At 41.9% G+C, this 22,223-nt stretch overlaps 1 protein-coding gene across 9 annotated transcripts in view; it reads right to left on the bottom strand.

The window, feature by feature from the left end:
* The window catches only part of MEGF10 (multiple EGF like domains 10), a 320,109-nt gene that overhangs the window by 10,339 nt on the left and 287,547 nt on the right, over window positions 1-22,223 (bottom strand). For all 9 annotated transcript variants that reach the window (XM_072840841.1, XM_072840842.1, XM_072840833.1 and 6 more), the window contains 9 exons: window positions 19,152-19,298; window positions 17,834-17,968; window positions 17,154-17,282; window positions 15,288-15,416; window positions 12,491-12,619; window positions 10,232-10,360; window positions 7,775-8,011; window positions 6,123-6,250; window positions 4,674-4,797 (listed from right to left, as the gene is read on the bottom strand). In XM_072840841.1, the coding sequence (XP_072696942.1) occupies window positions 4,674-4,797; window positions 6,123-6,250; window positions 7,775-8,011; window positions 10,232-10,360; window positions 12,491-12,619; window positions 15,288-15,416; window positions 17,154-17,282; window positions 17,834-17,968; window positions 19,152-19,298 (1,287 nt within the window). The remainder of the gene's footprint in view (window positions 1-4,673; window positions 4,798-6,122; window positions 6,251-7,774; window positions 8,012-10,231; window positions 10,361-12,490; window positions 12,620-15,287; window positions 15,417-17,153; window positions 17,283-17,833; window positions 17,969-19,151; window positions 19,299-22,223) is intronic.

Genomic DNA, 22,223 nt, shown 5'->3' with positions numbered 1-22,223 from the left:
ATGGTGTGGGCATCCATTATCTCCTCGCTGCAACAAATAACCAAGGCTGCTGCTTTTCAAATCTTTGCACCAGATCACTCATGCTTGATGTCTTCAGCGCTTAGAATTTAAAATATATATATATATCATTCTGATCATTCTCTTGCTCATTTACAGTGACTTTGGGAAAGGCTGATCAGTACATGTAGAAAATAAGACATGGGTGAATCGGTACACTTGATTCAAGGTTGCACCATGAAAGAGGCACAGCCGGACTAGAATTGAGACAAAGGACTTGGATTTCCTCACTCATTCACTGCATGACTTTGGGCAAGATGTTCAACTCTCTCTGCATCAATTTTCTTATCTCTAAAATGAGGAAAACAAAACGTGCCTTCCAAACTTTACAGGGTTGTTGTGATCATTAAATGAACTAGAGCACCTGAAAAGGCATCGTAAACTCAGAGGCGCCAGATAAATGAATGGTGTTTCAGTGACTGTAACAGTGAATGTGTCCTACGACCCCCAGCTCCAGTCTACATGCAAGCATTCCAAGTCCTCTTCAGTGATCTCTTAAAGAAATGTTATAGACTTACGTTAGAATAAGAGAGTTAAGTAATGACTTACGGCGAACATTCAAGTAAGTGTGAGAATGTAAGGAGACAATCCCCTGCCACTGGGCGTGTGTCCTTAGAATGATAGTAGACTCAAGTTCTGATGTCCTGGGGGACACACTTTTGTAGGGAAAAAGGGAGCATCCCCTAAAGGGAGAGGATATGTCTAATATCATTCATTGTAGGACAGGAAATGGGAATGTCCTCCTCTCTCAGAGAATGTTTTCCCCTCTCTTGGGTCTGGGTTGTGAAGTCCCAGCTGATGGGAAAGATGTCCAGTTGTGCAGGGCGGGCAAGATAAGGATGAATAGTAAATTAGTCTAACCAAAGGGAGGTCTGGCCTTTGCCCTTAGTTACTGGGAGGTGATCTCTAGGTCTTTGAAATATCCCACCCAGTAACAGTGTTTTTGTTTACCTGGAGCTCCACTGAATAGTCTATGAAAGTGATTTATGGGAGGGGGTTTGGGCCACTTAGTGTCAGCTTCATTTCCAGAGGGACCAGTTGAAAGGTCAGCCACCTGGGTGGTCAACCATGTTGACCTAATCAAACTCTCATAAAAACTCTAGACACTGGGAATCCCTGGGTAGCTCAGCAGTTTAGCACCTGCCTTTGGCCCACGGCATGATCCTGGAGACCCAAGATCAAGTCCCACATCAGGCTCCTGGCATGGAGCCTGCTTCTCCCTCTGCCTGGGTCTCTGCCTCTCTCTTTCTCTTTCATAAATGAATAAATAAATAAAATCTTAAAAAAGAAAAAAACTCTAGACACCAAGGCTGAAGTGAGCTTCCTTGGCTGGTAATACTTCACGCATATTGTCATCTACTGTAGCCAGGACAAGTTAGCACTTTCCATGATTCCACTGGGAAAGGACAACTGGAAGTTTCTGACTTTGAACTGTCCTTGACTCTACCCACTGTGTCTCCTCCTTTGGCTGATTTTAATCTGTATCCTTTGGCTGTGATAAACTGTAACCATGAGTATAACTCCTTACAGTACATTCTGTGAGTCATTCTAACAAATTATGGATTGTGAGGGTGGTCTTAGGGATTCTCACACTTTGTAAAGGGACCGCATGAGGATAGGCAGGGCCTGTGGCATCTGAGAGCTCCCTATTAAGGGACTCTGTCTTTGCTACTCTGCCAGATTCACTTAGCTGTCTCCAAACTATAGCAAAGTCTTACTAAATGTCCATCTTGGTCTTAGTTATGCGATCGATAACATTCTCCAAGAGGCTAAGGGGAGGAGCAGCATGAGGTGGAGAGTAAATTAAGGAACAAGAGGGGCACTATGACACCAGCATCCCTGCCAGGTTCTCTCTGGGTGCTGTTTTAATGAGGGAGTAGGCGGGGTTCTTCATATAATCCCCCGTACGTTCCACTCTCTGGATAGATACTTTCAAATGCTTGGCTTAATCTAATTCATAACATGAACCACCACACGATCACTATCTATGTCACAGATGAACAGATCAGCCTCAAGAGGGTGATCAGCCCAGGGCCATATAACAGAACCAGGAATCAATCTCAGGGCTTTTGTGTCAGGTTCAGGGCTCCTTCAGACAACGTCAGCACAACATTTCCATCATTTAAAACACCTACATATTTCATCATCCACAGTGTGCCTTACCCTGTCCTTTGTAAGGCAAGACTTTTTCTGTGCAACAACTGTAGAGGGCCATTAAATGAAGAATTTCTCTGGGATGGGAACACATGAAGGAGACTCAGAATTTGTGATGATGATTTTACATTCTCAACAATCAGGCCTGGAGGTCTTAGAAGAAAAGCAGGGAAGTTCATATGTGACCACTGCAGTGACTGTGTTCTAGAGTCTCCAGACCAAGTGTAGCAGGTAAACATGGAATAAGAGAACTTTTCTCTCATTAGTGCCAGGTACGTACTTTATTAACATCAATTCATGTATTTCTTGAGCGACATTATTCACGTAATGTAGACTTAAAAATTTTTTTCTCTGATGTTAAGTGATTTGACCAATGAGTATACTGTGAATCTGGTATATAAATGACTATGTTCAGAAATATACAGCTATTTGATAATGTTGATATAGAGTGCAGACAAAAGTTAAGAATTTGTATTCATTTTCCTACTTTAACTTTTGCATTTTTACAGTAATAGGGGATTCCAGAGCCCTTACGGATTGGTTCCTTCCTCTGGCTCAGGTGATTTGGCATATGTAGTATTCATAGAAAAAGCAGGGGAGGAGTAGTTGGAATATGAACTTTGAGACCTGGCTTTAACCTCTTCTTTCCATGAAATCCTGGGCAATAGAGTTAATCTCTCTGTGCTTCCCAGTTTATTCCTCTATAAAACAAGATTCACAGAAGGGCCCGCCCTTCTGTAGGGTTGTCAGATTCAGTGAGTAAAACAAAGTAAGGCACAGCCAGGGTGGCTCAGAGGTTTAGCGCTGCCTTCAGCCCAGGGCCTGATCCTGGAGACCTGGGATTGAGTCCCACATCAGGTTCCCTGCCTACTTCTCCCTCTGCCTGTGTTTCTGCCTCTCTCTCTCTCTCTCTGTCTTTCATGAATAAATTAACAAACAAACAAACAAAAACAAATAAGGACGGTGCAATTTGAATTTCAGAGAAACAACAGATAATTTTTAGGGTAAGTATGCCCCATGCAACTTTTGGGATATATTTATACTAAAAATATTTGTTGTTTCTCTGAAATTCAAATTTAACTGGGCTTCCCGGTCACCCCATCATCAAATAAATACAAATGAAAGGGTTTGCTACCCATAAGGTAATGCACACATTTGTTATGGCATCATCAAGCTCCTCCCTGAAATTTGGCAACTGCTTGGCAATGGCACAGTTCACTCAGTGGGGTATCACACCAGGTCTTTAAGGGTGGTCCAGGGGGCCCCACCCCCTTTTCAGGAAGGTCACGAGATCAAAACTATTCTCATAATAACACAATGACATTATTTGCTGATTTCACTTTTGTTCTCACTCAAGTGTGTGGTGGTTTTCCAAGAGCTGCACCACTGATTAAATGGGGGAAGCAGATATGAAACTTGATCTTCTCTGAAGCCAGATATTAAAAAGACCTAAAACAGTGCCATTCTTCTCACTAATTTGTTTTTGTTTTAGAAAGTGTAGTTCTCTATTCTTTTTTTTTTTAAGATTTTAAAAATTTATTCATGAGAGACACAGAGAGAGAGGCAGACACAGGCAGAGGGAGAAGCAGCCTTCCCGCGGGGAGTCCAATGTGGGACTCCATCCCAGGATCCTGGGATCATGACCTGAGCGAAATGTAGACACTCAACCACTGGGCCACCCAGGTGCCCCATATAGTTATTTTTTTCATAAAAAAAGTGTTTTATATTATCATGAAACTAGACTACTGTTATTATAAACAAAGAAATAAATAATTATTTTAAATAGTCTCAGTTTTAACTTGTAACATAGTGAGCATCAACAGATATAACCCATATTGAAAGAAGCTCTTCAGCATTCTCGATTACTTTCACGAAGGGGTCCTGATCCAAAATGTTCCAGAAACACTGACCTACTATGTTCCTGTTGATATCTTTATTTCTTCACCTAAAGGGGAAAGGGAGCCTCAAGTATGGGTGCTCCTTATTAAAAGAGAGCAAAAAGTAACACATTTCCTGGTACCACCCAGACAAGATTCAAATCCCAGCTCTACCATTTAATAGGCTTTGAGACTTTTCTCAAGTGACTTGACCTCTTTGTAACTCAGTTTCTCAACTGTAAAATGGACGTAATGGTGACAATAATAGTACCTACTTAGCAGAGTACTTGTGAGAATCATCTAAGTTAATGTATGTAGAGTTAGAATGGGAGCTACCAGTAGACAGAGATTCATGTGTCTCATTATCAATTCCTGGTACACACTAGGACCTTATTAAATGTTTGTGGGATGAATAAAGTGCCTAAGACAGTAATAAGCCCCATACAGACATTATGTAAAATTTTATCATTCTGTTTTTTTGATGCATATTTCCAAAAGGTTGCTTTGGCATATCATAAATCTATGACTATCCAAGGTGACTAAAAGATAAAGGAAGTTGTTGAGGATGGATATTGGGGAACTTGCCAAGCTCATTAAGGTAGCCGCCATGTTTCCAGTCTGCTGGCAATGTTCCCGTGCAGTCTGCCACTGGGCCTCTCTTCCCAGGATTCACATTTTTCAGATTCACAAACAGCTGATTGTTCTTTGACTGTTAAAAATAGAGACCATAAAAGATGTAAAGAGAGAATACCACATGGCACAGCACAATGTTGTCAATGTGGGGAAAGCATGTCCATGGCATGGATCAAAAGCTGGTGCTTCAATGAGGTGGTCCAGAGGGGCAGAGGTGACAACTGGTTGGGTCTTAGAGGGCAGCAGGAGTACACGTGCATTGGCCCGAACTATTCCCCTCCTGCCTCAAATTCTTCATTTCACTTAGTCACTCTGTGCACATTAGACTTTACTTGAGTTAATGTATGTGGAACTTTGAATGGAAAAGTTAAATTCTTGGTTTGGGCTCTCCTGTCAAACACTATAATTTTTTCTGAGTCACCAGTGACTCTGGGCCATTTCCTTAACTATATATGTGAGGATAAGATTGTGTACTTTGCCTCCTTCCCTGAAAACATAGGAGAACAAATGCAACAATGAATATGAAAGTCTCTGGGAAATGTGAAATGCTATTTAACTATTAGGCCCTATAATTAAAATTCAGCTTCATTAATATAATTGCAACTGAATTAATTTAATTAGCTTGGTTTTCCTCTAGTAGCTAGAATGAGACAATGGAGATTGGAAATATAATTTGGGACAATTGGAAGGAAGACATGTTTGGGATTTCAGAGCATTCTAGAGGATACTGAGAGGGAGGTGAATGGTACTAGAAGAGCAGCCCTGGGGGTCCAACACCTCTGTGTGTCTATAAAATGAGGATAACAATCACTCTTGATTCACAGGATTGGTGTGAAGAGTAAATGAACTAATACTTGTAAACTGATTTGGTGTGCTTGACACATAGTTTCGATTTGATCATTTTTGACCTATAATAAGGCAATTTCATGTGGTTCAACCCAAATAAATGAATGTTGTTTTTGTTGGGAAAGGACACATGGCCCTTAAAGGGCATTAGAAGACAGCTGGTCAGAAAAGACAAAAGAAAGGACCCAGGATGGAGTCTGCTGAGGTCTGCTATGAGACATCATTTTCAAGCCTCTGCAATATGAGAAACATTTTTCCAAAGAAGTACACTGGAAACAGTGCAAATTGGAGACAAGGAGACCATGGCTGGCACTGCAGCTGCCTCCCTCACGAACTGGGGAACTGTGTTTTGAGGTGAATCATATTGTCTGCTGCTGGAGTTTTTCACCAGTAAACTTGAGATTCTAACATGCACCCAGAAAATTGGAGGAATCAAGGAGATAAGAGATATAAAGTGCCTAGCACTGCATCTGGCAAACAGCAGCTGTCCCAAACGCTTGTTCCTTTCCTCTCTCCCTTGCCGACCTTTGGGGACTGGGAAACCCTTCCTCTCACCTTTGCGATGGTCATCCTGTCCCTGTTGTTGACATGTGGGGATGTGGCGCACTGGGTAAGTGTGTGGTAACTGGGGTTAGTGAAGTAATGGCTGTTAGCACTTCCACTGTTGCTGTGGGGAAGGGTTTCTGTAAGAAGAGAAGGAAACGGTTAAGGCAACAGGCTCCCCCAAATCTGTGTGGATAAAAGGGAAGCAAAATAACCAGAACAAACGCTTGTACTGCTTCCATATCACAGGCTGGGCAAAATCCTCTCCTGCCCAAGACACTCAGTAAAGCTTCGAGAAGCAGCAGGTGTCTGCCTTCCTCCCTGCCTCCTGAAAAGTGTACAAGTGTCCTCAGACAATCCCTCTTTGCTTTGGGGCTCATACACCTGGGGAGCCATCACTTTGAAGCTACTTCTGTTGTAACTTGGCTCTTTTTTTATTTTTAGACACTTAAGCTCTCTTCATAATATTCTGTGTTAGAAATGCACTATTAAGTAAATCGACTGCTTTAGGTATTCCCCTAGAATCAGTGTATTTATAAACATGTAACCCATCTGAAATCCTGCAGTAATTTTCCAAAATAATAGATACTTTAAGTGTTCAAATTCCTTAATTGAAGCGATTTCCTCTTTTTTCCTGTACTTCTCCTCCTCCTCCTCCTCTTCCCCCTTGAGAGAGCAAGCGTGCTCAGGAGCGAGGTGGGGGCAGGGGCAGAGAGAGAGAGAATCTTAAGCGGATCATGCTCAATGGCATGGCTCGACCTCACAACCCTGAGATCATGACCTGAGACAAAGTTAGGAGTTGGACACTTAACTGACTGAGCCACCCAAGCTCCCCAAAGTGGTTAGTTCCTCTGGTGAATGAGTATGTCACTTAAAAATTTACATTTATAGAGGCTTGTGACAGAAAGATTTGAAAGAGTTTTCTAAAGAACATCTTTGGTTCTTGTTAATACTACACAACTGATTATTATATAACTTTGATGCTCTGTAGTTAATGATTTGTATGGGCTCAGGGACAGGTTAGAAGATACCATGTTAAAATACCAAGGCCAGGGGTGCCTGGGTGGCTCAGTTGGTTAAATGTTGGTTTTCATCTCAGGTCATGATCCCGGGGTCCTGGGACTGAGCCCCACATCAGGCTCCCTGCTCAGCAAGGAGCATGCTTCTCACTCTCCCTCTGCTGTCCCTCTGCTTGTACTCTTTGGCTTTCTCTCTCTCGCTCTCTCTCTCTCTCTCTGTCAAATAAACAAAATAAAATCTTAACAACAAAAACAAAAATTAAAGCCCAATGCCAGGGACAGAAGACCTGGTCCTCATCCTTGATCTGCTCCATGACCTTATCAAACTTATGGGTGCCTCCTCCTCTCCGCTCCCAGTCCCCAACATATGACAAAAGCTTAGATGCCCAGCAGAGCTTCCACCAGATTGAAATTCCCAAGGTCTAAAGCAACCTCATGATGAATCCAATTCAAAAGCCCTCATAGAAGACAACAATGATGATTTTACTACTATTGACATATAAAGCACATCTGTAACAATGTATCTTTTCCAAACATAAAATCTTCTCAAGGCTAATGGACAGCACAGCCGAATGCCCAGTTTCAAAGAACCAGGATGAACCCTTCCTTTTCAAGGAGTAAGATGGCTCTAGGGATCAGTCTTACCTGAAATGGTATAGTCTGCATTCATGACCCTCAGGGCAGGGGTGTAGGTAACTGCAGGCATGCTTGATTCCTTTCCCTTTTGCTTCTGTCTGTAAATAATGAACAACGCCAGGAGGAAGAGAACAACCAGTACAAGAATGATGATGCCCACGATGGCTCCGATCTGGTAGGAATTGGCAGGGAGAGCTGTACTGGTCCTGCTTAAGCTGTTCAGATTTCCAACGATAATGACTCCAGCTAGGAGAAGGAGAAGAGATCTGAGTCAGGATGACAATCTGCTGGATAGACGTTTCAACTCTTATTTACAACATTCTCTCACTGTGCTAATGCAGGGATGTTTTCAGTTCTTGAAATGTTAATTTAGAAACTTTTAGAAACTGCAGGAAGGAAAAACAAACATTCTCCACTTGCAGATGTTGTTGGCTCATCTGTGTCCAGAAAAAAAGCTGCTCTAAGCCTCAGAAATGACACTGGATTTCCTGACCCCAAGGACTTTACAGTAGGGTTGGGGAGCTTCTCACATAAACACTAAGAAACACTTAGACCAGACCAGGAATTCACTGGATGTAATAGTTTATCTACCATGCTTTATTTACTAAACAGTAGTAAACTTATGAAGGGCTAACTTCTCAATGCTTTGACTGCTTGACTTCATTTTATGTCTACCCTTAGCATTTCTCAGGGCAATTCTCCTCCAAGCAAGTGCAACTCCATTGTAAATCTGGTCCAAGATGAGGGCCTGCCTTATCCTAATTTCAGTGGGCTTTCTAACCCTGGGAGATACTGCTCTGTGCAGTTATTTTCTATGACAGAAAGGTGTGTCCCAGGAACACCTGACAACATCACCCTGAAAGCTTACTCATTACAATTTAAACTTTAGCTTTACATGTTTCTTTCACATGTTCCATCTGATGAGGACAGCGAAGATATGCACTGTGAGTCAAGAAACCGGACATTTAAAAAAGTTGATCCAGAGATCCTGATTTTCCCTTCAAGCACTTAGGCTAGAGTTTCAGCACCTATAAAGAAAGAAACTAGCCTCCAAGCAGGGGCTTCCGGCTCAAACATCCCTGTGACTTTATGATTCTAAGGGTTAGACATCCTTCTTAGACAGCCTGCCCTGAAATGCAGAGCACCAAAGTCAGTGCCATGTGACCACAGGCATGTGTCATAATGATGTGACTGTGGAATATAATATCCTATTGTCAGGACAGACAAATATAAATCGTGAAAATGTAGAAGTTACTTAATAAAAGAAAATGAAATAGGAATGCCAATATAGTACACACTTGAACATGATGGCACCTATAACTCTACGACTTTTCTAAAGTCCCTACAGCCCATGTGTGGTTACCTCCTGAAAAGAGCCACACACCTCAGGAGCTCTCTGGTGGCCATGCTTCAGAACCATCAGAAGAACTTTCTACGAGGCCCCATCCATCCCAGAATCAGAATTGCTCACATGCCATTATGTATAAGACAACGATTCTCAGGTTATTGTGATACACACCCTAGTTAAAAACCACTGGCACACATTTTTCAAAAAGTTAAACATATAATTATCATATGAGCCAGCCATTCTACATCTATAAATTTGCCTAAGACAAATAGAAGTATATCTCCATACAAAGACTGATATACTGTTGCTATTATTGGTAATAGTCCAAAACTGGAAACAATTCAAATGTCCATCTAGAAGTGAAAGAGTAAAGAAAATATGATATATCCATGCAATGGAATACTATTTAGCAATAAAAATAATTGAAGCATTGATATATACAACAGCATGGTTCAATCTCAAAATAATTATGCTAAGCAAACAAAATCAGACAAAAAAAAGAGTACAGTGTGATTCGATATACATGAAATTCTAAGCAATGCAAACTTATCTGTAGTGACAGAAACCAGATCAGTGGTTACCTGGTACCCCAGGGGCAGTGACAGGGATGGGCATAAGGTAGCATTTGAGGGTGATAGATGCATTCACCATCTTCATTGTGGTTGTGGTTTCATGGGTGGATATGTCTGTCAGATTTTATCAGGTTGTACACTTTATATTGTATGTGTGTGATGTATATATACGTATATGTACTGGTGTACATGCGTTGCTTTTTATAGGTTAGTTATACCTCAATAAAGGTGAAAGCATTGAAGGCACAGTTCATGAGCTGTGGAATCAGACAAACCTGGCATCTAAGCCCTGGCCTACAAATAGCTATGTATTATACATTAGTGGTGCAACTTTGGGCAAATTACTCAGCCTCTCTGAGCTGTAGTTTTCTTACCTGTAGGATAGCAAAGATAAGGCATCCATCTGGCAACTAAATAACCAGCTAGGACTTTGGAGTGTCCGGAGAAGGATTTCATCAGATAATGTAGGTGCAAACACTTAATGTTGGCTGGTACATGGTGGTTACACAATTCGAGACACTAGATATCATTTACTAGTGTCCTTACCTTGATCACACCGTGCCCCCTTCCAGCCTGGGCTACAGTAACAAGTCCCAGTGATATGGTCACAGGTGGAGTTGTTCAGACAGTCACATATCTGGCGACAGCCATAGCCATATGTTCCCGCAGGGCATTCTGAGAAGGAGATGAAAGTCCAGCGTAAGCTCTCCAGCCTCAGGAATCTGGGCAAGGCTGTCTCTTACTATCTGATCCCATGTGTCTAGAGGGCAGCTCTTCCAGGAGATCACTGCACAGGCGGAACCACCCAGGAGGTCCTAGAGTTGGCCAGAATTCCCTGACCTGTGGTTGGACTCAGGCCAGGTGGCAGGAGGCCAGAGACTGAGCTCTTCACTCTTTCAGTTTTTATGTACCACTGCCCTGAGGGGTAAGTAGAGAGTCTGGAGAACCCAAGAGAACTGATGAAGATCATCAGCAAGGGCAATCTGAGATGACCCCACCAGATAAAATAGTGAGACAGAAGACTGAAGAGTATAATCCAGACATGCATCCTTAAGAACATGAGCATTTTACTGACGGCTCAGGGACACTCCTACCAGCGACCTGGATTAGCTGGGAGTAGGGGACAAGGGAGGGGAAAGTTTTGTTGATTTCCTAGGTAAGAACTTCATTTCCCATAGAATGGCTCAAGATTGGGCTGTGCAGGTCAAAGCCTGAGAGGCTTAAATGGAGAGATTTTTATGATGCATTCCTAATAAGAGCTGGGTGTGGATTTCAGAGAAGAGTATAGGTGCGTCAAATCTAGAAATCATTCCCAAATACTGATGTTTTTTGTAAAGTGGGCAGCAGGGGGCAATATGCTGTTATTATTGGAGTTCTCTGAAAAACAGTGTTTCTGTTTACAAATGAGCATCAGGAGGGAGTTTCCAAAAATAGGAACATTTTGATTTGATGTTCAAAGTAATCACAGAAGGACCTAAGCAGCTTCTATCTAATAAGAATATAACTGGTCTGGCTTCCAAGTGAAAGTCAGTTTAGAGCCTGTTCTGGTTTCTATGCATATATATATATGCACATATGTTTAGACACTTATAGAGACAGACGCACAAAATTTGTATACACAAGGGGTGTGCAGGCAACGTGTGACTCATTGTGTGTTTCAGAAGGAAATGAATATCAGTACAAAACTAAAATTGGGCCATCTCTATCCAGGCTGATTCTGGGAGGTCACTCCTGTTATGTACTAGACAGGAAGATACGCAAAAATATTTCCAGGGTTCAGCACACAAGACTGAGACTACCTGGCTGTCCAGGGGTGCTGTGAGGTGCTGCTGGGGTGGAGAGAGGGTGATCTTTTCTCATCAAAGTCCTATCATGCTGAACAACCTTTCCAGGCCACATTGCTCCTATGGGCATGTAATCTTTGCTACATCCTACCCAGGAGTGCCCCCTCTGATAAGCAAGAAAGATCTGGCCCCTTTCCTGTCATCTATGATAAGAGGGTGATCCCCAGACAGCTCTAAGACCCTATTTATTCATTCTGAATATTGAATGAAAGTCACAGAGTACAGGAAAAATAGACTACATTGAAATACTCGGTCTAACACTAATTTTCTTATAACCCTGCAGAGGCATAGCTGTAGGGGTGGAAATGGCAAAGCCAAGATGCGTAATTGCAACATGGCATATTCTTCTAGAATGGGACTTTTACAATACAACATTTTAAGGCAATATATTGTCTTGAAGATTGTAAAGACTGAGATGAGAAGTTGCTAGGGGAAACAATATAGAAGTACTATCTAGAGAAAGTTGTCAGAAGGGGGGCAACGTTTACATGGACCTGGTTCCACACCCACAGCAGGGCTGGGAGCCCGCCTGCCTCCTGTGCACTCAGCCTGGCCCCAGAGAAGCCACTCGCATCCAGTGTGCAGCCCGGGCTCTGCCTCTGTCCTGAAAAAAACCTGACTGGCTCTTAAAGCTCTGAGCAGTTACGTTCCAAAAATAAGAGAGTTAGAGCCAGGGTGAACAGATGGAAAACTTGAATTCTGTCTTCATCCTTGAAGGCACACCCCCTCCACCCAGAGCACTGATTACTTACCCAGAAGAAGTTTGAGAGAAAAGACAGCTGGCAAGGACCCCAAGGTGGCCAGGTCTCTGGGAGGGGGAATAGTCAACCGTGCTGGTCAGTGACCAGCCATCAGTTCAAACAATTTAAAAGTTGCAGATGCTGCCTTCCTATTTTCAGGCATGTAGGAAAACTGATTCTAGGGGAAAATACCACCAGACACATCATGCTCTCATACTCACTCTGTTCACAGTGCTTCCCCATGAACCCAGTGCGGCATGTACACTGCCCAGAGATGTGGTCACAGTCAGCTCCATTCTGACACTGACATATCAACGCACAGTCCTTTCCGTAAAAACCCAGGGGACATCCTGTGCAGGAGGGAAGGACAGTAGAGTCAGGAGGCTGTGTGGTGGGGGATGAGGGGAGGACATTCTTGCTTCCAATTGTTTGTGTTTAAACCTGAAGGATGCTGAGCTACTGGAGAGTGTATAAAGACAATAACACAGATCTCAGCTTATCACAAAGCCTTCTTTGAAGTCCCAAGATGGGGCTCTTGCAAGGAGGTCATAATTCATGAGCGGGAAGCAGAATAATTCCACACCTGACAGTTTAACCATTGCTAGTGCTCTGAAATCAAGACTAGTGTTATTTTTCTTTTTAAAGATTTTATTTATTTATTTATTTATTTATTTATTTATTTATTTATTTATTTGAGAGAGAGAGAGAGAGAGAGAGAGCATGAGCAGGGGCAGTGGGAGAGGAAGAAGCAGGTTCCTTGCCAGGCAGAGAAGCCTATGCAGGGCTCGATCCCCAAACCCTGGGATCATGACCTGAGCCAAAGGCAGATGCTTAATCCACTGAGCCACCCAGGTGCCCAAGACTAGTGTCTTCTAACAAAACCCCCCAGAAATATGGGGGCCTTTCTTGTATTCTTTCATTTAACTATTAGACTCCTAGACTCCAATGCCATGGACTGAAATGAGTATTTTATATTAAAATTACTGGTATGCCTTTACTTAAAGTGCAGAATGTCTCTATGTTGGCTACTAGCCCTGTCCACTGTATCTGTCACAAATTTATATACTATTATGTCTTTCACCAAAGGTGTAGAGGAATGCTAAACTTAAAAAAAATAAAAAGAAAAACCCTATATATCATAGGTGCTTCATAAAAAAGTAATAAACCTTACACTGCTGTACGATATTCAAGACAAAGACCTCTGGGGCCTTTGCGCTGAGGACATGCACAAGCCCTGTGGGCTGTCCTGGGACAGGAGCTGCTTTGCAAAGGTGTTTCAGGGCTCCCTGGCATAATGAAAGCTTCATTACAGGCTGTTTCCATGGCCATTTATAACTATTATAAGTGATTTTTATTTTCTCTTTTTCTTCTAGAGGTTTTAACAAAAGTTCAACTTTCAAGAAACAGAGGTACAGCACAGATGCCAGCATGCAATGACCACTACCATTGCCGTGTTTTTATTTAGCACCTACTTGGGGCCAGATGCTTTCCATGTGTCCTCTCACTGAATCTTATAGTAGCCCAGAAACACAGCAGTGGATATTCCTCCCTATAGATGGGAACTAAGCCCCAAGTGCCCTAAGTCTCAGAGCCAGCAAGTGGCGGGCTGACAGGGCCATGATACAAATGCAGGCAAGTCTGGCTCCAGATCCCACGTTCTCCCCACTGTCCTGTGCTACGTCCACTTAGAAAGGTCCTCCAATTGAAACAGATCCAAATTTTGGAATAATAAACAATAACTTACAAGCACTTTTCTCTAACGAGCTTGAAAACCTTTCTGTATATACAATCTTGGCAGATTATGCTCGGGACAACCTCTCTTCTTGCCAAATCTCCCTTTTGAATCATGGCTCAAGGTCTACACCCTCTTCCAGAAAGTTCCAAAACGCTTGTTCAGACTCTTCTCTAATTATGTTCTCTAATTACTATTAAGCAAGAGTGGCCTAATTTCTGACCCATCTTTCTTTCTCAGCTCACTTCTGTGGCTTAAAATGATATATTATTATTGAAAAGGTTTAAAAAGAATAAATTATAAATTTGTATTAATAATAAACCATGTTTTCCTGCCTTGTCTCCTTTATTCATTTGAAGGCAAGAGGACAGAGAATAGTCTTTTTTTCCCGACATTGCTGAGCTGTAGAGTACTTTGCACATTATATCCTATGATGGTAAAACTTCATAGAAGAAGAAATTGTTAAGGACACTATGGGATACAAAATGGAAAAAAGAACTAGTGGTTCTTAGAGCATCATCCCAGACTGGCATCACCATGTGGAAAGTTGTGAGAAATGTGAATTCTCAGGTCCCACCCCAGACCCAGTGAATCAGATGCTCTGGGAGTGGGGCCAGAGCAGTCTTGTGTTTACTGAGCCACCTGGTGATTCTGAAGCTCACTCAAGTTTGAGAACCACAGAATGCAATCTTCTCCAAGAGCACACATTACGTTAGGGAGTGAGGCTTGTCATCTTCACTGCTTTTCTAGTCGCTGTCACTTACCCCAGCCTTTGTGCTGTAAGAATAATTGACAGGGTGTATATTCATGTGATGACCACCCCAATTTGAAAAGTTATACAGAACATTTTCATCGCTCTCCATGCACCTTCCTAATCAATAATCTTAACACATCGATTTGTTTTTGATCTTCATAGAAAGGAATCACATACTAAAAACAGCATATGTATGTGTGTGTATATATATATATATATATATATATATATAACATATGTATATATAAATGATAAGGAGTTTGGTGCATCTAAACAGGGTCTGGTTAAAGGAGAGTTAGGAAGGAAGCTGTATACCATCACATATAACACCTCTCTACCTCAGTGTCCTGATATGACATATGGATAGAAAACTTGAAACGGGACAGCTCATAACCACACAGAGAGATTTAGATGTTTAGCAGTCATCGGGGAAATGAAACACTCCAATGCCAGAAGTCCTGGCTGAGCTCAGCTCGTGCACCTTCATGGGGTGCGGCTCCCCTGGGTGAGCCTCGGAAGGCTTGTTGCTTACTCTGAGTGCAGTAGAGTCCGGTCCAGCCAGGAGTGCATTTACATTCCCCGTCGTATGCACTGCAGAACGCCCCATTGTGGCAGTTGCACGTGTGGATGCAGTTTGGACCCCAATGCGCAGGAGGACAAGCTGAAACCACAGCATGCACGGAGAGTTCTGTTAGAGCCTGGAGGTCAGCACCCAGCAGAGAGAACTCCATCCTCTCACCACCTCTCCTAGCATGTGAGATATTAGCAGCATGCATCAGAACTAAGAAAGCACAGTGCTCCAAATGGGACTCATACCCAGATGCCAATGCTGACTGCACGAGCAACCATCATTACCAATGTTGTATTTGCTGACAGACCACAGAGCAGGTGGGCAAAGCAAAGGTTATCTTAAGTTTATAGATTTAGTTCCTTAATAAGTGCACATTGAGCTCTGTGTGCCCAGCACTGTTCTCGACACAAAAGAGATAGCAGAGGACGAGACAAGGTCCAGACCATCCTCTGACATCTTATATTTCTGTAGGGCAGGCAAACCAACTAGCCAGCCAGCCAGCCAATAAGAAAAAACAGTGGCAATGAATACAATTAGAAAAAATAAAACAGGGTAATGGGAGACAAGAGTGACCAGAGCTACACAGGGAAGGATTCTCTGAGGAGAGGACATTTAAGCAGAGATCAGATAGGCAAATGATGTGACTTGAGAGAACCTAAGGGACCTGGTGTCACATAAGTCATGCACTGCCACTCTACTCCAGAGTTGTCACTAGAAACTTGTCTAAATTTTAAGGTTTCAATTATATGTTTACTCACAAAATCGGTTTATTCATTAAAAAAAAACAAAAACTCTTAATTGGATGGGACAGAAAATAACAAAACAGAATCGCTTGAGGTCACTGCCCAGTGAAAAGCAGTAAGAACTTCAGATAAAGTATCTGTGAAAGAAAATATCATTATGGGGTAGAATGAATTGATTTACAAAAATATACAAACAAAAAATGCAAAAAAACCTTTTTTCTTATAGTAATGCTTCAAGAAGATAACTGCTTAAAATGAGAACCACCATTATAGCAACATGAGACAATGGAGGTTAGCTGAACCTATTGTGGTGATCATTTCACAATATATACGCATTCAACCATCACACTGTGTGCCTTAGGCTTATACAGTGATGTATGTCAATTACTTCTCAATAAAACTGGAAGAAAAAAAGGAGGACCATCTATAATTTCTATTTGGTTACCCAATAAGGAATATGGCCCAATAAAGATAACATGTCTGAAGTAATTAAAAAAATGGAAAAAAATTCTACACAATTGTGTGTACCATTTTCGCCCAAGAACAATAATAGCTGACGCCTGAGGTCTGAAATAAAACTTAGAAAAAAAATGAAATAAAACTTAGAATGGCTTTTCTGAGTATAATACCCCCATTTTACAGAATAAGAATCACTGAAAAGTGAATAAGCAAAATGCTATCCTATTTAGGTTCTTTCTAAGACATTATTTGGATTTAACATAGGAACATTGCATAGAACAACTAATGGGGAAAAAGGCCACTTAAAATTAAAATACGGTATATCATAATTATTCATATATTATTATTATTTTTTTAATTTATTTATGATAGTCATACAGAGAGAGAGGGAGAGAGAGGCAGAGACATAGGCAGAGGGAGAAGCAGGCTCCATGCACCGGGAGCCTGACGTGGGATTCGATCCTGGGTCTCCAGGATCGCACCCTGGGCCAAAGGCAGGCGCCAAACCGCTGTGCCACCCAGGGATCCCCATATATTATTTCTTGATTAGAGAAACACTCATACTTCAGTTCTAAGGACTCAGAAAACAAACAGATACAAATGGTTGTTCTCAAACGAGACTTACGTTGCGAGCAGTCACTGCCAATCCACCCTGGATAACACTGACAAGATCGGTCAATGGGGTTACAGGTTCCATTGTTTGTACAGGTACAAACTCCAGCACAGTTTTTCCCAAATCTGCCACTGGGACACACTGTGAAGATGTTATATAGGTCAGTAATATCCCTGGTTATAATGGGTTATAATAATAACCCATTATATCTCATCTCATGGAACTCTAGTCTTGGGGCAGGAAATAGCTTTGAAATCCATCCACCTAGATGCCCGTGTAGTGGCTGCTTCCACTCAACAGCATCCCTCATCTTGAATGGGCTCAGTTTTTACAGATACTTGAAGCCGAAGATTCTCATTAAGGCATCACAAACCAGGAGACATCATCACATTGCTAGAAACCTGACTTCATGGCATCTTGCTCAGGGAGTCAAAACCCTTCCCTGTATTGACTTTTCGTGGGAGGCTGTTTTCAATTAAAAGTGAAGAGTGACACAGCTCAGAGAATAAAGAGATTCTGCAGGAGCAGCAAGCCAGCTTTTCTGAAGCTCCTAGTCACCCCGTGCAGACCCAGCACACCAGAAGGCATGGATAGCTGATAGCTAACAACGTGTCCTCAGGGAAGCCTGAGGACAGACTGCATGTGGCCTGCCCATCACCGCACACCTCTTCAAAAACACTTGTGCACCTTACCTTCATTGCAGAGGGCACCTGTGAAGCCAGGCAAGCAGTCACACAGGCCTGTGATGTGGTGGCAGGGCCCACTGCTATGCACGCACTGCGGGCATGTCTGGCTGCAGCGATGCCCATAAAAACCAGGGGAGCAGACTGGAAATAGAACGGAAATTAACAGTTATCTTTCCTGAGATGTGTTACTCTCAAATTCCACATCATGATCTAGTTCTAGTTTGGGGCCAAAAAAAAATTTTTTTTAGCGATATTGAGAATTTTCCAAGTATAAAACAACCACCACCAAAGGAAGAAGGGTACTCTTGAATAATGAAAAGAAGCCACTAGACTGGATTGTCCAAGGGCAGGCACGTGTCTCAGTTCTCTCAATTTTCTCATTTATGGCCCTAGTTCACTTGTGGCATGGCACAGAACAAGGCTTGAAGAATTTTTGTTGAAGAAACAAATGAAAGGAAACACAGTTCTAAAATCCCAAATAAATACTCTCAAGCCATGTGTCAATCCTTTATTTTTTAAGAGTCTTTAACTGGCAATAAATAGATCTCTGGTCTGCATTAAAAAGATTGTTCCTCCTCAACGTGGTGCAGATAAATGATGGTGATTGAAAAGTGAACAAGTATAAACTGCTACATAATTAGCTCCTTCTCAAGACATCACTAGGATTTAAATACAGGACAGGTGTATAGAGCTTTTAATGAAAAAAAAAAAAAGTCCAAAAAATCAGGATAATGTATCTTATATATTCTTTTCTTGATTGCATTTACAAAAAGATTTAGTAAAATCTTATAAGTCCTTTCTTAGCTTCGAAGTCTTATTGACCAATGTCAACAGCCCCCATTTTTAACTCTGCAGGGCTATTTTCCCCACAGCCACTGGCTGTACGATGACTAGCAGGATGTATGATTTGCCGCAAGGTTTGGCTGATGTTGACTTCTGGTAATTGAGGTAAGGCCAATGCCAAAATTGCTGAATCAAATATTTACAGGTCAATGGATTTCTGGAACACCATTTGCAAGATTTAAGGCAGGATCGAGAGACATATCCCGATGATGATGCCAATGAGGCATTGAAATCATTACTGAGAAGGAATGGCTAAAGCTCCATCTGTTAGGCTCGTCCTGAAGGTTGGAATGAATAAAGCTCTTGGGGCAGTGCTATCAAAGACAGCTCTGCAAGGGACACAGGGAGACCTATGATCGTCTCCTCTGCCCTCGACTGCGACAGAACAGCACCGAGTGCTGAGGGGTGGGACAGAGACAATAATTCTGCACACAGTGTCTGATAAGGGAAGGTAGACATCGCCATCTGATAAGACACTTACTTCTCTGACAGGTGGTGCCTCGGAACCCTGGCGCACACTCACAGATGCCATCGTCTGGGGAGCATGAAGCCCCATTTTTACAGTAGCAGGGCAGAGAGCAGTTGGGCCCCCAGCGCCCCTCAGCACACACGCTGTCGCAGTGGACACCTGAAACAACGCACATGAGCAAGGCTGAGTGAGAGGCAGTGTCGGCTCGTGCCTCTGGGATTCTACATCCCAGACATGGGGCCATTGGTCCCGCGTCCCAGACCCAGATTGTTGGTCATGGTCTCCAAGCTGAGTTATCCCAGGCAACAGTGAGCGAGGATGGTGTGAGGTTTAAAATTCACTTATATATGTCAATGCATCGTCATCTACTGTGTAATCACATATTGTGTCATCATAACATTAAAATAATCCCAGGATGATATTCTATGGAGGCATTAAACAATAGCAATAAAACAACTTTGTTATACTGATTTTCCTTTTTTTTTTTAGAAGGAGGGAGCAAATGGGAAGCCCAAGGGCTCTATTACAGGCAAAATTTATCAAAAAATACTTTAGCATTGAGACCCTCAGCAACCTCCCCCCCAATTCTTTATCTTTACAGAGAAATCAACAAAGTGTAAAAAAGATAAAAGAAAAGTAAAAAGTGCTTAAATTGTTGTACATAAAGAAAAAAACCTTCCTGGGATGCTTGGGTGGCTCAGTGGTTGAATGTCTGCTTTTGGCTCTGGAAGTGATCCCAGGGACCCAGGATCGAGCCCCACATCGGGCTCCCCTTGAGGAGCCTGCTTCTTCTCTGCCTGTGTCTCTGTCTTCTCCCTCTGCCTATGTCTCTGCCTCCTTCATGAATAAATAAATAAAATCTTAAAAAAATAAAATAAAAGAAAAAAACCTTCCCCTTCAGCAGACACCATCTTAAAACATTTTGATGATATATTGTATAGGATGGAAAAATACACTCATCTGTGCCACTAAATTCCTCTTTAAAAATTTCATCTGAGGGGATCCCTGGGTGGCGCAGCGGTTTGGCGCCTGCCTTTGGCCCAGGGCGCGATCCTGGAGACCCTGGATCGAGTCCCGCGTCGGGCTCCCAGTGCATGGGGCCTGCTTCTCCCTCTGCCTGTGTCTCTGCCTCTCTCTCTCTCTCTCTCTCTGTGTGACTATCATAAATAAATTTAAAAAAATTTTCATCTGATACTGGGCAGATAAAGGAAGAACATCACAACTGATGTTATTTATAGCTGTTGTCTATGTTATTGATTATTAGGATATTATATGTAGGTTTTTAACTCTCACCCTGGGAACAGAAACTCTACAGCTGGTCATGGATGAACAAATGCCTAAAGAAAACACAAGGAGGAGAAACCAAAGTTGCAAAAATAAAAATAAAACAAGGTTTTATTTGAGGTAAATAAAAGTCTCTTTGGTAAGTTTGTATTTGAAATACAACAGGCACCTCTTTCTTGTAAGTCAGAATTCTCCACAACTCAAAGACATGCTCTTTGCATTGAGAAGCAGTGAGTTATAATTAGTAGTGAACTGGCGACTGCTGGCTTCAGACCAAGTGAAAACACAGTAAGAACAAGCACGCACACACTCAGGGATTCCAGAATGCTATCACCACCCAGCACCACGGAAGCTGAGAAAGCTGTTTTGTACTGCAGTTTTTGCTTCAATGGCCCAACTTTAAAAAAGAGGCAGCCGCAAACCATAACGTGAACATTGCTAATTGGTATACAGTCATTTCTGCTGAGCCATAATTCTACTTTTGATTTGTTCCCATTTTCCTCCTGAAGTCTCCCACTTGGTAAAGGCTGTTAAGTAGGCATGAAAGCGCACAGACCTCATTGTGTCTAGCTTGAACTGACAATAGACTATTATTTGAGCTTGCACTGCTGGCTGAAGAAGGAGATCAGACCTGTCATAAGCTGACCAGGGTTTAAGCATTCCCTAAAGAATAAAAACACGGAATTTTGGCGTACTGTGATTTTTTTTTCTTGAGTTCATGAACATATGATCTTTTTTTTTTTTAAACCTCTTCTGAAAAGAAACCTAAGGTGGAATGATATGCAAATGTTATGCTCATCAAATGTGATTTACCAGCTATAGAGTTGTATCTGGTATTTTGACTGAAATCTGCAAGAGGCAGAGCATCAAACATACTGCAGAATAAGTCACTTCAAAGAGAGGCTGTAAAACTAAATTTTGTTTTGTGAATCTGAGGAAAGTATCAACAAAGGTAACCCCTTACAGGCTTCACTCTGTTCAAATTCAGGTCCTGAGCTCTGACTCCTATTTAATGGCAGCTAAGATGGGGACACCCACTTCACAGATATTCAGACAACCCTGGCCATTTTGGTTTGGAGCCATTCATGTAAATCCCAATTAGGACTTTGGAGAAGTGGAAGCTGAGTTAATCTGAAAACTATCCTGAAAATTGGTCCTCATTTTTGGCACATTTTTGTTGGGTGGGAGCTTGAAGAAGGGTGGGATTTAGCCATTCATGGTGATTTGATTCATCAGCTACTTGCCAAATTTCTCCTTCACATTAAATAAATGCACTTAAGTTGGAATGGAGCACACTTTAGGTCAAAATTATCTGCCACTGTTTTACATTACAGATTATCATAATTTATATATGACTTAGCACATTCTCAATCAGAGTATGTTAAGAAAAATGATTCCAGGGCAGATTGGCAAACCTGAATAAAGTGATTCTTTATTTCATATCTGACTCCTCTTCCCTAATAGGTTTGTCCAGCTGGATAACATAACCATCTGTCATAATCAACTTTATCGAGGTAATTTTCATAGAGTAACAGGGCCCACGATATAGCAAAGAGATCCATTACAATGATATGCTTGTTTCACATGATTTACCCATGATTTCATTTCCAGAGAATCACAGGGAATTCTAGAGATCATCTATCAAATCTTCTGTCTCCAATTGTACAAGCATATTTCAACAGAAGCAAGCTTACTTTTAAAAATCTTTTATTTCAGGATTGCAAATAAGTCTTTCCTTGAAAAGTCAATTAAAATAATTCTATGACCAACTTCCCCTAAAATTCAATCCCTTTTCTTTTT

This window comes from Canis lupus, chromosome 10 (genome assembly GCF_048164855.1).
Source record: "Canis lupus baileyi chromosome 10, mCanLup2.hap1, whole genome shotgun sequence".
Taxonomy (NCBI): Eukaryota; Metazoa; Chordata; class Mammalia; order Carnivora; family Canidae; genus Canis; species Canis lupus.
The sequence above is the reverse complement of the archived record's forward strand: the minus strand, read 5'-3'. Positions and strand labels throughout refer to the sequence as shown.